Source organism: Brachyhypopomus gauderio, chromosome 20 (assembly GCF_052324685.1).
Source record: "Brachyhypopomus gauderio isolate BG-103 chromosome 20, BGAUD_0.2, whole genome shotgun sequence".
Classification (NCBI taxonomy): Eukaryota; Metazoa; Chordata; class Actinopteri; order Gymnotiformes; family Hypopomidae; genus Brachyhypopomus; species Brachyhypopomus gauderio.
This window is the reverse complement of record NC_135230.1, coordinates 12,572,999-12,589,576: the sequence shown is the minus strand read 5'-3', so window position 1 is coordinate 12,589,576 and position 16,578 is coordinate 12,572,999. Positions and strand designations below refer to the sequence as shown.

At 45.2% G+C, this 16,578-nt stretch overlaps 1 protein-coding gene across 1 annotated transcript; it reads right to left on the bottom strand.

Moving 5' to 3' along the window:
• Window positions 1–1,580: 1,580 nt before the first annotated feature.
• On the bottom strand, window positions 1,581–14,889 carry LOC143484505 (uncharacterized). Its single transcript, XM_076983251.1, has 5 exons — window positions 14,615–14,889; window positions 7,518–7,637; window positions 7,356–7,427; window positions 2,907–3,045; window positions 1,581–1,859 (listed from the first exon to the last, which is right to left on the bottom strand). Exons 1-5 carry the CDS (start codon window positions 14,643–14,645, stop codon window positions 1,838–1,840), a joined length of 384 nt encoding a protein of 127 aa, XP_076839366.1. The 5' UTR covers window positions 14,646–14,889; the 3' UTR covers window positions 1,581–1,837.
• Between the last annotated feature and the right edge of the window lie 1,689 nt (window positions 14,890–16,578).

Sequence of the window (16,578 nt, the reverse complement as noted above, 5' to 3'; positions counted from 1 at the left end):
TAAAGGTGAGTGTGTTTGTCTAGGAGGAGGTCATTCTGAATTGGTCGGAAATTAACTGTGGTCTATACTACTGATTCTCAACCCAGGTCTCAGGGCCCACCAGTCCTCATATTTAGCTCATAGTGCACCTGCACCAGGTATTCAATGGGGTCCTCGCAACTTGTTTCAGACTTGCTTTACCTGATGAATGTTGAGCTGTTTAAGCACCGGTTGCAGAGTGTCTTCGTTCTTCCTTCTATTCCAACTAAAACGGCTAAAGGAAAACCTAAGTTTGGTTTAGCTTATAGGACTAGGTAGTCCTAGATTTGTCCCAGATTTGCCCCCCTCTGCTTTTACCCCTCGGTGGTCATCTTGCAGCCTAGTTCCAGTCCTTTCTTTTCATCCAGATCTAGTTGCTGCTCCGTTCAGCCACTCTTGATAGTGACTTGACAGCTTGTTGGAAGGCTTGTCCTCTCACTCCCATTTCCTTAAGCAGCTTGGTTGTAGATGTGGCAACAAACCCTCTACAGCCAACCTCGACAGGAAACACCTGGGCACACCACCCGCGTTGTTCGGCGTCTGCTGTTAAGTCGGAGTACTTCAGTCTTTTCCGCTCATATGCTTCACCAACTGCACCTTCCCAGAGTACAGTTAACTCCAAAATGAAAACAGACTTCTGTGTGGTAGACCATAAGATCAGATCTGGCCTGAGATTAGTTGTAACAATCTCAGGTGGGAATATAAGTTTCTGGTCCAAGTCAACCTGCATTCTCCAATCCCGGGCACAGTCTAAGAGGCTTGGTGCTTCCCTATTTGTTGCAGGTTTTGCTGGGAGTTGTCCTGCTCTTACAAATGTTGTGGTGGATATGCGTCTAGGCACCGACGGAGGGAGGGTGTTGGTGCAGGTTCTCCTTCTTTCCAAAGTGATGGCCAGTTGTCGTAGCACTTGGTTGTGTCTCCAAGTATAGCGGCTCTGGGCTAAGCTGGTTTTACAGCCTGTGAGGATGTGGCTCAGTGTTGCAGTGGTTTGACAGAGCACACAAGAGGGATCTTCACCAAAACATTGGCTGAGGTTTGTGGGTGTTGGAAGAACATCATAGGTGGCTCTGACGATGAAGCTGATTTGGCTCACTTCCATTTCCCAGAGATCCCTCCTGCTGAGCTTTCTTTGTTCCAGGCACTCCCAGCTAGTCCACTGGCCCTGTTTGGACTGCAAAACTGCCTTTGTGTGTCTGTCTGCCTCCTCTTGGTGCCACACCTCGGCCACGACCAGCTTTTCTCTTCTGGGTTGGTGTTGCTTTGTGCCACATGGGTCGGCTTGTCCCAAGCCCAATCCCACCTCTTCCATGCTGCACCTGGCCTACGAACCATTGAGAAACCATGCCTGAGAACAGATTTTGCTTGCTCTATGGCCTCAAATGTGATCCCAGTTGCCAATCTGGGAGCGGCCAATTGAATCTGGTCATCTTGGGAGTCGGTCAGGGTCATGTTTGGCCTCACTTTGGTGCATTTGAACTCCTCTGTGAGGCTAGAGATGGGCAAATCCAGGGCATCATGTCCAAATAAATTGATGTTGCTGAGGCACCGTGGGAGGCCAAACCTTGTGCTTACACAACCTGAGAAACATCAAGAAGGAACATGCAATCATTACCACGTGTAGTATCAAAGCTATATTCAAAGGATATTCCTTAGATCCAGCTGTGGTCGGCCCCAACTAAAGGAGCCTTCTGATTGGTTGACAGAGGGCTGGAGGTAGGCCTGGGCAACAGCAGGGTTGGGGAACCCAGGATGGAGCTTCAGGTCCTTCAGTTTTTTTCACTTTGGTGTGCTTAGGATTGGCAACCACCTTCTTATTCTGCTAGGCCTCACTCCACCACTCCCTGTGTGAGAACACCAGCAAAACTATTTTGGCTATGAGGCAAAATCACCCATTTCACATTTGTTCTTGTTTTTCTTTCAGTTGTTTTTTTTTCTTTCCCCAACCACTGCTTTACTAACTGCATTGTCTAGCTAATGTAATGGGTTCAACCCTGGCAGTGGGGTTCCGTATACTGTTTGGACCAGATCTAGGTTCATGAAAGAGCTGGTAAGTTTTGGAGGACAAATTCAGTGACTGAGACCATGTAAAGAAAAATTTAATTTGGGAATCTTACAAACCTGGAGATTATCAGCACAACAGTAAACAATGCACATGGATCAGGTGAATGGGTAAACAGAATAAAATAATAGATTAAATATATATGTGTGTCTCAGTCCAGTTCCGTAGTGTTCTCTTCTGCATTCAATTGCTTTATTTCCTGTTTCAGAACTTGGCTCGCCACTCCTTACCGGAGAAATCAAAATTCAAGAAAGGCACCAATGGATGGGGTGTCCTGCTATCAGAGCTTTTAGATCACTCAAGGTTCTGCACGTTCAAGAATCCTGACAGGAGGCATCAGGATCGTTCGAGTTGCTGCCAAAGGGAAGGGATTCCACACTTTGGCCCTGCTGGACTGTCTCAAGGCTCCAGTAAAACCTGACCAAAGCTCGTTAAACACATTCAATGTCAAGATGGGGTTCCAAGGCTTTGTGGATATGGTCTCTCATTGAGACAAAACTTAACAAACTTAACAGGTTAATTAAAACGGAAAGCTCAGCTGCACGTCCGTGCTGAACAAGCGTGAAGAGAAAAAAAGAGAGAAAGTTCGTACCAACCTTCAAATTGTGAGTGTGGTAGGAGGGGCTTAAACCTGACTTAAAGCTTACTTCCTTAGTTCAAAGAAGTAAAATAAATATGCTTATATAATTTTATGTTTATATAATTACTGCGAACAATTAATTATTTTACATTTAATCCACTGAGCAATATTTATACCTGGGTTACACTAAGCTAACAGATATCACGGGTATGGTTCAGTATCAAAACTACCAACTACACTTTAACTGACCTGAACTGAGTAAGAGGTTCCAAGTCAGACCCTGTGAACTTGTTCAGAATCTCCATTCCCATTACGTATCCGACTCCAGGGACACCCTCGGTGTAGTCACTGCCCAGTAGGTATTTGATCAGCTTGGTCCTGTCTAGTCCTACAGGACCATAATGGAATGCAATAACATTCATATTACAGTACACACCACACAACATGATACTGACCACTGGAACCTTTGATTCAATGCAAAAGAAGACAATATTGACCATTTTCCCTAACAAACGTAACAGGAAATATCTCATTTTGAACCATGACCACATTCATGAACAAGGTTGTGAATGAAAAATACATGTCCATGTCAGGAAACATCTGTATAGGAGTCACGTGACTAGTAACGGCGACTTCATTGAAAAAACAAGCTTCTAAACAAACTCAAGACCAGATCCGTGCGGTCGACAGAGAGGAACTTTCCAAGCTAGTTAGGCTAGCAGTGGCAGAAGCTATCAAGGAAGCTCTTCCCAAATTCGTAGACGATGTGGTTGCTCAACTCAAAGAAATCTCATGCCATTGTGGCTGAACAAATGTCAGAAATTGAAAGAGATGTCTTCCATTTAGGCAGACACCTCGACGTGCATGTCGCAAATTGAGACTAGTAACAACCATTTGACCGAAGTCGACAGCCGACTCTCTACCTCAGTGGACAAACTCAAGGTGCTTTGCACCAAACTGGAGAACAAGATTGCAGATTTGGAGGATCGTTCACGCAGAGACAATATAAGGATGCATGGGATTCCTGAAAACCATGAAACTGCTAACCCTCTGTCCTATTTGTCTAAAGCTATACCCAAGTGGTTCCTGGACCTAGGTTCGGTTGAAATAATGCGTGCCCATCGAATTGGTTCGGAAAGGGAGGATGCCAACCATAAGCCGATCCCACGTACCATTCTACTGAAGCTGCTGCGATTCACGGACCGAGATAAGATTCTAGCCGCGGCGCGTAAAATGGCGGTAGAGTTGGGTGATAAGGCGATCCGGTTCTCCCCGGACTAACAAAAAAACAAACTTTTGCCCGCAGGCTGGCCTTCTCCAATGTGATTGATAGAATATGGGTTTCCGCACATTCTTGCAGTATCCTGCTAAATTGAAAGTGATGCGAGGTGAAGCCACTCACTTCTTTGAAACGCCACAGGAGGCAGAAGACTTTGCACAGTCTTTCAATGGCTAAGTATTGCCGACATTTGGAAAAATTGATGTTGTCTTGCTACTGTCACTGACCAAAAGTGTCTTTTACTGTCCTTGTTTAAATTTGAACCAACGCTTAGTTGATGTAATTTGGGAACAGCCTGCAAATGTAGCTTATTTTTATTTGCTCACTTAATAATTTGTGACTTACTAAATACAATGTGGTATACAGTTGTCTGATTAATGAGGGGGGATTGTGCGGTTTGGTTAGAGGGTTGCTACTGTACTCAAGGATCACGGGTCCAATGCTTTGGGGTACACCAAGCTCGTTAGGAGCTGAAGGGGAATGTTGTGTTGTACCGTCCTCTAGTGTTTTTTGGAGGACTTCGGGCTCATGGCGACAGTGTTATTTGGGTGGGTATGGATCACTTATTTTATCTAGATATCTTACTTGTAAATGACTGCACTGAAATACTTTGTTTCATTCTATTTTATGTCATACATCATAACACATTTTTATCACTATGGCAAAGCTCCATGTAATTAGCTGGAATGTAAATGGCCTTAATGGCCCTAGCGTGCTGCTTGCCTGGATTTCGACGTTACATTCATACAGGAATCACATTTAAGAACACAGAATACTAAACGCTTTACAAACCAACACTATTATGTGGCATATTCAGCATTTTTAAATTAAAAAATCAGAGGTTCTTTAATAGTATTGAAACATAGCCTCTCATTGAACATATTGGGGAAGTATGGGAGCGAAGATGATAGAATTACTGTAACGCTGGGGTGCAGCATGAAGGACGAGACACGGATCCTTGCTTTTGCAGCCAACGTCACTGCTTTATTAAACAAAAGTGCAAGACAGCGCACACAGAAACACCTACACTTACACGTAACGTGGAGAATCAGACAACGACAAGCACAAGACACTGAGCGAACGCACATTAAATAGACAGACAACATGAGCCCCGAGTGATTACGAGACGATCCACAGGTGGGACGGATGAACACACACAAACAACCACACCCACGAGAATCCACTGACGCAGACGGCAAGACGCAGACGACGTAAACACACGCCCACAGGGAAGGGTCCGGAGCTGTTCCGTGACAGAACCCGCCACCAGGGGCTCGCTACTCCCGGAGCGTCCGGCGCAGCTGGAATGCCCCGAACCTACACCAACGGGCAGGTCCGGAGCCGCTGGGTCTACGAGCCTCCGAGAGCCGTCACCCCCGACGGCAGGACCGCCACGAACCCCTTAGAACACCCTCCCTGGGAAGACCGGGGAAAACATGTTAGACACACCGAACGGGACGTTCACAAACACACAAACGGGTACGTTAACACAGATAGGCACAAACGGGAAAAGGGGATTTGGTAAACAGACGGGAATACAGACGAATACAGGGACAGACACACACGTAACAGGGGCCAGACTACGCGCCAAAAGAAGAGCGATTAGGAGAGAGAGATCCGGAGCCGCCGGAGCGGCAGCCGGGTACCGCTCGGCTGGCGAACGCACCCGGTGCAGCGCGGTTGGTGAACGCGCCCGGTGCAGCACGGCTGGCGGACGCGCCCGGGGCAGCACGGCTGGCGAACGCGCCTGGTGCAGCGCTGCTGACGGACGAGCCTGGTGAGCCGTAGGGATCCCCCTCCTCGCTCCGCGATCGCGCTCTGGAGCGGGCGGTGTGGGCTTCTTCTCCGACCTCCATCTCCTCTTCCTCCTCACTGCCCAAGCTCCAGACCATTGGAGAGCCTGGACTCTCACCCCGCAAGCAGTCCATGGCGCTCCCCTCGGATGGGTCAGAGGACGCGCTCACCGCCGTGCTGGTTCTCCCCTTCACGGTCTTTATGGAGGGCTCTGACGCCACCGGGCTACCCTCATCCTCCGTATACGGGTCGCGGACCGTGCCCTCGGATACGCCCGAGTACACGGACAGAGGGTAGTCTTCCTCGCCTTCTCCGTTGTAGACGGTGGGAGCGGAATATAAGGAGGGTGGATAGTCCCCTTCGCCCTCACTAAGGTCGTCTGCAGAAGCAGAGCCAACGGAGGGAGGGTAGTCCAGCCCCTCCTCCTCGTCGCCTTCCCCATAGTCCACCGTGGGGGCGGAGCAGACCGAGGGAGCCGGGTCCACTCCTCCGCAGTAGTCCACGGTAAACGCTTCGCCCACCGACGGAGGGTAGCCCTCCTCCTCGTCCGAGTCCTCTGCCTCAGAATCCCCCTCCCCAAACTCGTTCTCTGGGATCTTCTCCACACCGCCGAGCGCAAAGGAGCTCACCCGTAGGGGCGAAAGCTCCCTGGATGAAGGGGGGTGGTACGTCTCCCAAAGCCGCACCGCCTCCTGGCGGAGCTTCTCTGCCGCCTCGGGGTTGTGGTGCACCCTTGCCTGTCGCAGTAGGGACGCACAGACCGGGTCCAGCTCGAGCTGTGCCAAAGTCGGCGGGGCTTCGCGGTGCGGGGGGGAGGAAGAAGAGCGGTGGTGCCGCTTGCTGGGCTTCTTCCCCTTTTTGGGCTTCGCCTTGTAGCCTGGCATTGTGTCTCGTTGTCGGCTTGTCGTTCCGTAACGCTGGGGTGCAGCATGAAGGACGAGACACGGATCCTTGCTTTTGCAGCCAACGTCACTGCTTTATTAAACAAAAGCGCAAGACAGCGCACACAGAAACACCTACACTTACACGTAACGTGGCGAATCAGACAACGACAAGCACAAGACACTGAGCAAAAGCACATTAAATAGACAGACAACATGAGCCCCGAGTGATTACGAGACGATCCACAGGTGGGACGGATGAACACACACAAACAACCACACCCACGAGAATCCACTGACGCAGACGGCAAGACGCAGACGACGTAAACACACGCCCACAGGGAAGGGTCCGGAGCTGTTCCGTGACAATTACATACATTAAAACCATCATCTCAGGTCATAAATTTGCTGATGTTTCTGTTTATGCCCCATCTCAGTATGAATCAGATAAGATAAATCTTTATTGTCATTGCCATTTTTTCAAGAACAACGAAATTGCAGTGCCTTCGACCCAGAATTTTTAAGAATAAGAATAAGTAAAAGCAAAAGGTTCTATATTTACAGATTTAGAAATTTACAAAAGTACAGATTTACACCATTTTAATCAAAATACACAAATACGAAGATTGCACTAGTTTTATAGCACACAGTCAATTTTTAACTTTCATGGCATTCAGCAACAGTAAGTGAATGAGTGCATAATTCACTGAAATTTAAAGACTATTTACAGAATGAAAAGCATACCATCAGGTCCTACTGGAGCAGAACAATCATTTGACGTCTGCACAGGATTCTGTGCACCACACTGGAAGATGTCTGAAAGCAGCAAATGACAAATTATTTAACATAAGCCTAGTGTCACAATACACACGCAATCAGTTATTACTTTCCAAGAGAGCCTCTTACCAACAGATCCTGTAGGATCAGCACTGATTGGTGACTCTGGTGGCTCAGTAGAATGGAGAGTTAAGTCATCAACTTCACTCTGCTTGTCCTTATCAGAGAGAGTGCTGTCCCAGTTTGTGGCTAAAATACAAATATATGTCACAAACTATTCAGCAGAAACCATGTTGTCTACAAGACCACATTATTATTTATTTAAAACTGAAGGAAAGACTTGAAAGCTTAAAATATAAAGTGATGTGGTGATATATGAACCAATAAAAATTTAAGCCATTACATTAAATTTATGGTAAATCATCACTATGAGGTGTACGAATTCAGTGAACTTATGTGCCATTTCACAAGTTACAATATCATACATTACAGCATTAACTGTTGTTGATGCTCCTGACCAGCCTCTGGTCTAGTCTTCTGCTGCTCCCTCTCTGCCCTGTCTCTGCTCTGTTTCAGCGTCTGGCTGGCTCAATCTTTTGGCCAAAAACTGCTGAATTCCTGCCTGACACTGACCCTTTCTTTTTATACTCTTTATTATTGCCAAACATTATATTTAATGTTAACATACAAAGAAGAACGTGAATTTGCTAACGTTCATGTCTAAACACAAGTAGGGCCTCAGTTAACACTACTGTTAACTAATGTTAGCTTTGCATTTTATTTTAATGTTAATCAGACTTAAGCTACGTGACAGCTGTGAGTAAACAACCAACTCTTCAAAAGTGCCATCGGTTTTGGATAGAAAAACTTTCTCCGCGGGATCGTGCAAATCTTCTTCTGTAAGCTTTATTCATGCTGGACATTCCAATTTGGCGCCACTAGTGTTTGGGTATGGAATTGCATCCACCTATAATTTGATGATCATCGCTCTCGGGCAAAGGACAGATGAGTGACAGGTCAGGGGCACTTCAGAGGGCCAATCAGATTTCAGCTGGGGCCAATGCCCCTGTGGCCCCACCCCTAGAACCGCCACTGCTATGAAGTGAACATATTACACATGACTAAAAATAACTAAGCTGCGTTATGAATTTAAAGCCATGATGGCTTTAGGGTAAAAGCTGTTTCTGAGGTGGGTTGTCCTGGTTTTAAAAGCCCTGTATCTCTTGCCAGATGGCAGTAGTTGGAAATTTCCATGATGTGATGAGTCCTGTACAATGTCTATGGCTTTTTGGCGGCATCGAGAGGTGTAGATTTGGGAGATTGCAGCCAATTGTATTCTCCGCTGACCTGATGACTCTGTGGAGTGCTTTTTTTTCTTGTGCTGTGCAGCTGCCGTACCACACACACAGTCCATACGTAAGTATGCTCTCTATAGAGCTGTGATAGAAGGCACAGAGTAAATTTTTGGGAAGGTGGTTCTTCCTAAGGATTCTCAGACAATACCATTTTTGCTGTGCCTTCTTTAGCAGCTCTCTGGTGTTCGCACTCCAGGTCAGATTATCCTCCATCTCAATGCCCAGGAACCTGAACACTGGTACCCTCTCCACACTGATCCCACCAATAATGAGTGGCTGGATGTCCACTTTTCCCTTCCTGAAGTTAATAATTATTTCCTTTGTTTTTTGAGGGATGAGGAGCCTGTTATTAATTTTGCACAACTCTGACAGCTGCACCACCTCATTCCTGTAGGCCTGCTCGCCCTCCCTGTCTGAGATGAGCCCGACCACTGTGGTATCATCTGCAAACTTGATGACCTTGTTGCTGTGGTGGGTAGCGACACAGTCATATGTATAGAGGGTGTAGAGGAGTGGACTAAGCACACAGCCCTGCGGTGTCCCTGTGTTAAGAATGAGAGCCGTGGAGATGTGAGGACCCAATCTGACCCTCTGGGAGCGACCTGACAGGAAGTCCAGTATCCAATTGCATACCTGTAATGGGAGTCCTAGATCTGACAGCTTGGATACCAGTCTATGTGGGAGGATGGTATTAAAGGCTGAGCTGAAATCCACAAAAGCTGTCTGGCATAACTCCCTAGTTGCTCCAAGTGGGTCAGCGCAGTGTGTAGTGTTGTCGCCACGGTGTCCTCTGTGGATCTCTTTGTTTTGTAGGCAAATTGAAGAGGGTCCAGGTTGACTCCGCACCAGCTTCTCGAAGCACTTCATGATGACAGATGTTAGCGCAACAGGGCGGAAGTCATTCAGACTATCTGTTTTTGATTTTTTTTTTGGCAGTGGAACAATAATGGAGGATTTAAAGGAGGAAGGGATGGTGGCTTGGGCCAGGGACTGGTTGAATATCCTGGTGAAGGTTCCTGCCAGTTGATCTGCACAGTCTTTCAGCACCCGTCCAGCCACCCCATCCGGTCCTGCAGCTTTCTTTGGGTTGACCTTCCTCATCACTTGCCTCACTTCACGCTCGTCCACTGTGAATGTAAAACTATTGTGGTCAGGTGGCTGAGGTGGAGCGGCAGTTGGAGTCACTTCAAAGCGTGCAAAAAAGATGTTTAGCTCCTCTGCCAGAGAAGCATACCCATGAGTGGCTGAGGAACTGCTGGATTTGTAGCTGGTGATGTTCTGAATGCCTTGCCACATTTGTCTGGTGTTGTTGCTTTCCAGATGATCCTCTTCCTGTATGCTGCCTTTGCTTGTCGGATGCCTCTTTTAAGGTTTGCTCTAGCAGTGCTGTAGAATGTCTTGTTGCCTGACCTGAAAGCAGAATTTCGGGCTTTCAGTAGACTCTGGACCTCCCTCATCATCCAGGGTTTCCTATTTGGATAAATCCTTAAACGTCTTTCCCTAGTGACTTTGTCAGTGCAGAATCTGATGTAGTCCAGGACTCTATAAATAGGCAGAAAAGAGTGAAGCACTTTCTGTCATAATGGCGTTTTTGGTATTACTTGAAGACCTAGCCAACCGACAAATATGGCGACAACGTGTTTTCAGAGATCAAGAAGATTTTTTTGCGAATGATGATGACTGGTTAATGAGCCGATTTAGGTTTCTAAGAGCCATTCTCATGGAACTGTGTGCTGAGTTGGGGACAGATTTACAGAGACCCACGTTACGGAATCGGGCTGTACATGTCCACTTACAGGTGCCAACAACCCTTGGATTCCTGGCGACAGGTAGTTTTCAGAGAGAATTAGCGGACAGGTCAGGAATCTCTCAACCATCTTTAAGCTCCATAATGCCAGCTGTATTAGTTGGCATAATCAGATTGACAAGTCGGTACATCAGATTTCCTTACACTGCAAATGAACAGGCTCAAATCAAAACGCAATTTGCAGCAGTGGCCGGTTTCCCCAATGTAATCGGAGCAATTGACTGCACTCATGTTGCTATAAGAGCGCCGAGCAAGAATGAAGCTGCTTTCATCAACCGAAAGCAGTTTCATTCTATAAACGTACAGGTTATTTGTGATGCGACCATGGTTTTAACCAATGTGGTTGCTCGATGGCCTGGTTCAACGCATGATTCCTTTATTCTTAGGAATAGTAGTGTAGGTAGCTTCTTGGTAAGTAAAAACTTACTGGTCATTTTGAGATTTTGATATTGCATATACTAAGAAAAAATTGCTTAAACGATTGGCAGATATTTTTTTTCTTCTTCAAATAAGCATATATGTTTATATTAGGGGTGGGACGCGATTAAAAAAATTAATCGAATTAATCGGAAGCTTTGTAATTAATTAATCGAAATTAATTGCATTTTAATCGCATTTCAGTATTTAACATGAGAAATAATAATTTAAGTTTGAATGATGAATGAATCAATGAACATAATCATAAACTTCAACATCTTGTTTATTTTTCCACCAGTCTACTACGAAGACCAATATATGTGTAGTGTGCAGAAAACAGTTCAGAACATTGGAAATTCTGACCAAAAATGTTGTTAAATTTAAGGAGGTTTTGCTCAGGATATTGGAAGAATTTAAGTAAATCAGAAGATGTTTTTTAATACCATTTTAGATGGTAGACTTTCTTTAATTTCCCAGGCCTCTGCCATAGGCATCTTCATAGTGCCTAGAAGTGGTCTTCTGCATGCTCAAAGCAAATGACTGGATCTTCATCATCTATACATTCATCATCTATAATATGAGCTGTCACACCAAGATCATTCTTGTTGCTAACAGAGGTCCAGTGATCCCCAGTCAGAGCCACATTTGTGGCACTCTTCACAATAACCTTTTTTAATTCTTTCCTCATCATACAGCTGCTGGATTTTCTTCGACATTGTCTTTCTGGGGTGAGTTTCCCAAAACGTTCTTAGTGCCAAGTACTTCGTCACCTCGTTCTTACGTACGAGGTTAAGAAGTACTTAGCGCTAAGAACGTTTTGGGAAACTCACCCCTGGACGGTAGTTCGTAACTTGCATCAGTTGACGCAATTCGCAGCGCTTCTTGTAAGCATTTATCTTCGACCACAGAGAGCGGACAACACAAATAATGTGACGCATCATGTATAAACGCGTGCGGAGTCGCGCGCTACGGCCATTCGCGAAAGTTTAATCCAGTCTTAATGGTCCAATGAAGGTCATTTAAAAACCAGGACGTTTCCTCACAGGATGTGAATTACGGACGTTTGGTCACCCTATCGTACTAGGAATACATTTAGCAGCTAAGTTATCATTACTGACCTGCGCGTTAAGCTGGGCGTACACTGTGCGATTTTTGGCCCATTTTCAGCCGATTTTTCACTCGTTTCGGCTCAATCGCGTGACGTGCATCGTATAGTTTACACAGGTAAACGAGGAACGATTCACACCTCACGACCAACTCCCGATCAGAAATCGCAGCGTCGCAAGAACATCAAACATGTTTGAAATTCAAATCGCTCCTCGTGAGAGTATCGCACTGTTGAAGCAGCTCCACGAGCCGACTCTCCCTGCGATTTAGTCGTACAGTTTGAGCTGGAGCTGAGTACACGATTTAAAATATCGCACAGTGTACGCCCAGCTTTAGCCGCAACATGTTTTGCGTTGAGGTGGTAACGAAGGGTGGAAGTGCTCCTGTGATAAGCGAACTCCTTCCTACATAAAGTGTAAATAACACTATTTTTGTTTGTACTTCCATCTGAAAGTTTCTTATATTTAAATTTCCCATCCACCAGCGTAGCCTCTTCAGTCATCTCCATCATGATCATCTTATTGTGTGTCCATAATCTGTATGCCCGGAACTCGCGCACTGAGAAACATTCCACAGTGCAAAAGTGTCTCGTCCGTTAAATGCGTTAATTTTTTTAGTGCGTTAATTTTCCTGTAATTAATTAATCGAAATTAACGCGTTAAAGTCCCACCACTAGTTTATATATAACATATTTTGTGTAGTTTTTGCCAATGGATTGTTTTTTCAGTGTACGTGCAATAATCTATTAGCAGCCTTATTTCTGCACCATTTTTATAGGCGACAGTGGCTATCCCCTTCAGCGCTGGCTTCTCACTCCATTCCTCAACCTACAGAGCAGAGAACAAAGACGCTACAATGACGCACACGCTCTGTGGTGCTCTGTTGTGGAGCGCACCATCGGGCTGCTAAAAGGCCGATGGCGTTGTTTAGATGCATCAGGTGGTAGACTGCTTTACCGGCCAGAAAACGTTTGCCAGATTGTGAGAGCATGTGCTGTACTACACAATATAGCACAGAAGAATAGCCTTCCCCTGTTAGCTGCAAACCTGAAGCAGATCCACACCCAGACTCTCTTCATCCCCAAGCAGCCAGACTGCGCGAGGATGTGATGCTTTGATTATAAATAACTGAAGATAAACGCAAAAGGTATTTTTTAACAAGTCCTTTTAATGTGCTTGATGTTTCAGATAGTACCCCCTTTATTTCTCGCATCTCAGTTGTTAGCCTGTCAATTGCTGCAATTGTGCTGATTTGTGTTTGCAGCACAGCTTCTGTGAGAACGCGGCCGCTGCTGGGGGCACGTGGGGCACCGGAGACGGCGAAGGGGCTGGGTTGGCAGTCTTCAGCTTCATGGCCACTCTCAACATCCATAGTCCCCTCTTTAAATAAGGCAGTTAAATAGTTCAATAAACAATTCTAAGAAGAAATCTTAGCTTTGTGTCTTTATTAAAATAAAATATATATATATTGTGTGTGTGTGTGTTACCTGTTCATCAGCCAAGTCTGTGTCACCCTCCTTCTCACTCACAACTCCACTTAACAGGGGATCCCCAACTATTGATGCCATCCTCTCATGAAAATGAGAGGGTGCAGGTGTAGCCTTTCCCCCTCCAGTTGCAGTTACACTCTTTCTGTGCAAAGCAATTCTCTTTTTTGCGTCGACTTTTAAATCTGACCACTGTTTCTTTACCTCTGCAACTGTTCGGCTTGTGGAACTAACATTATTTACTGCTGCAGCCACATGTTGCCACTCAACACACTTGCGTTTGTTGGTAATGCCACTACTAAGGCCACCAAACAACACATCCTTCCTTGCCTCTACCTCCGAAACAAGGGCCTCTACTTCACATTCTCCGAAATTCCGCTTCTTTGGCTTGCGTTCCTCCATTATCCCACTCAGAATGAATGGGGAATCCCACATTTAAATATTCATTGTGTGATTTGCATGAACCTTTTATGGGTAAATGTGGGCAGCCACATAGTGACGGTTTTTGATGCAATGGGGGTTTGTTTAATGAGGAGGTATATTTGGGTACCATAAGCAGAGACATATGATCAGACTGGCCAAGGTGTGCTAGAGGTTTAACTCTGTAAGCCCATGTGATGTTTGTGTACAGCTTATCCAGTGATTTTTCTCCCCTGGTTGCACATTTTACATGCTGATGAAATTTGGGGAGAACTGCTTTCAGATCTGCATGATTAAAATCCCCAGAAATTATGTGACCAGCCTCAGGATATCTGCTCTGTTTGCTGCTGATGGCATCATACTGAAGCCCCAGGGCCGAGTTAGCATTAGCATCTGGTGCTATGTACACAACAGTTAGCAGTATGGCATTGATTTCACGTGGAAGGAATATGGGTCTACATTTAATAGATATAAACTCCATATCTGGAGAATAGTAACTAGTGACTATGGTGGTATTTGTGCACCAGTTATTATTCACCCCCCATCTTTTCTTACCGGAGCTCTGTGTTCTGTCCTGCCAGTATGTTGTGTAGCCTGCTAGCTCGATAACTGTGTCTGGAATTATTGGATTTACCCACGTCTCCGTGATCAGCAGAACACAGCATTCACTGATGATCTTGTCAGTTTATATCCATAATTTCCACTCCTCCAGTTTATTTGCTAGCGACCTTGCATTTGAAAAGAAAATAATTGTTTGGCTGCTTCCTAAGCCGCGTCAGCGCGCTGCTCCGACACCCTCGTCTTTGTTTGCGGTCCCGCCGGCGGTGTCGTTTCCCCGTTGCTGGGATGGTAATCCACGGTGCGCCCGGTGTCCATGCGATTTCTTCTGGAATGTTGTGAGCATGTGTAAACTCGTCTGATGAGCAACCCTCACTCCGTTGTCCTATAAAATCTCGCTCCTGGTGTATATGTATTTATTTGGAAAAAAGGAAAAAAACCAAACTGAGCCGGAGAGCATATAGCTGCAGCCTCTGCGCGCGCCGCCATCTTGGAAAGACCATGCTGCTAAGGTGATCGATCTACCATGCTCAGTCCTGTCACTAGATGCTGAAAAGACATTTGACAGGCTAGAAAAAGATTACTTATGGATTACTCTCGATAATTTTGGACTAGGTTTATTTTTCGCTCTCTCTCTTGAACCACTGGCTCAAAAAATAAGGCAACACCCCGCCGTTGTTCCCATCTCTACCAATAATTCAGAACACCGTATATCCTTATTTGCTGATTATATTCTTCTTTACATTAGTGATACAGGCACTTTTCTTCCACACTTATTATCTATTTTTGATGCATTTAGTTCACTATCTGGATATGAAATTAATTGGAGTAAATCGTCACTAGTGCATTTAAATTCAATTCAATCAGTGACACCCTTACCTTCTAATATCCCTGTAGTTGGTCAGTTTAAATATCTTGGGATAGATATTTCACCTTCTGTTTTTCACATAGCATCTCATAATTTTCAAAACATACATAACCAAATTGCAAAGGATTTAGAACATTGGTCAAAGCTTCCAAACTCCCTCCAAGCCAGAGTATCAGTAGTTAAAATGGATATTCTTCCCCGCGTCAATTTCTACTCCTCAATGATCCCCCTTCCACCCCCAAAAGGTTACTGGGATAAGTTACAGTCTCTGGTAGCTAAATTCATATGGAATGGAAAGAGGCCCCAATTGAAAATGAAAACGCTTCAGCGAGATAAGATGCAGGGAGTTTTGGGTCTACCAAACTTCAAAATGTATTTTTGGTCTTTTGTTTGGTCTTCCACCTTTGTATGTATGGTTTAATTCAAGTGTGTCTGTTTCCTGGAAATCAATCGAGGAAAATATCTCCCATCCATACAGGCTCCAAGACCTGATACACTCTAATATACCAATTAGGCCCTATAATTTCCTATATTTGCTCAGGACTTGCAATACTGTAATGAGTCATGCTGGGATGGACTCATTACAGTATTGTTGTAAAATGTAAACAGGGTTTTGGAAGCCTGTTCCAAAATGACATATCTCCTTTACTGAAGCACTGACTGAGGTTAACCTTTCATATCCTAAATGACTCCTGTACAGATGTGGTTTGTCGTGTTGGGTTCGGTTTCACTTTACTCGCATGTAGTCGAAAAACCAAAAAAGCCTTATACGGGGTGCATCCCTATCTGACAATATAGGAATTCCCCATGAGACATCCCCCTCTAGTGTCTTGGCCTGTGATTGCACATAGATTACACCACAGTTCTACCAGAGAAGCCCAAACTGAAGTTTCTCAACAAGTTTCCTAATTATCCAAAGCCCAGGAAAGAAATGAAAAAGTTGCGTGATATCCAGGGTCCAGCTAGAACTGGTAATACATTCACAAGTGGACAGTATGCCATTGTGGTCAGTACTTCACCCAATTCTTCACACTCATTCTCTGTTTATTCTTTATATACTTACGTAATGCTTGCAATACAGTTTTTTTCCAGAAGCTGTGGAAAAAGTCTAAAGTATACAGTTGAATAATACAGATACAATTAATAATCTGGTTCATCTTTTTCATTCAGCC

Bases quoted from the DNA above. Each gene is read 5' to 3' on its own strand.
- LOC143484505 (XM_076983251.1), bottom strand. From the start codon at position 14,645: ATGCTGTGTTCTGCTGATCACGGAGACGTGG. The intron at 7,428-7,517 runs GTAAGAGGCTCT...TGCTGCTTTCAG, and splicing joins TGATCCTACAGGATCTGTTG to ACATCTTCCAGTGTGGTGCA. The intron at 1,860-2,906 runs GTCAGTTAAAGT...GTTCTCACACAG, and splicing joins GAACCTCTTACTCAGTTCAG to GGAGTGGTGGAGTGAGGCCT.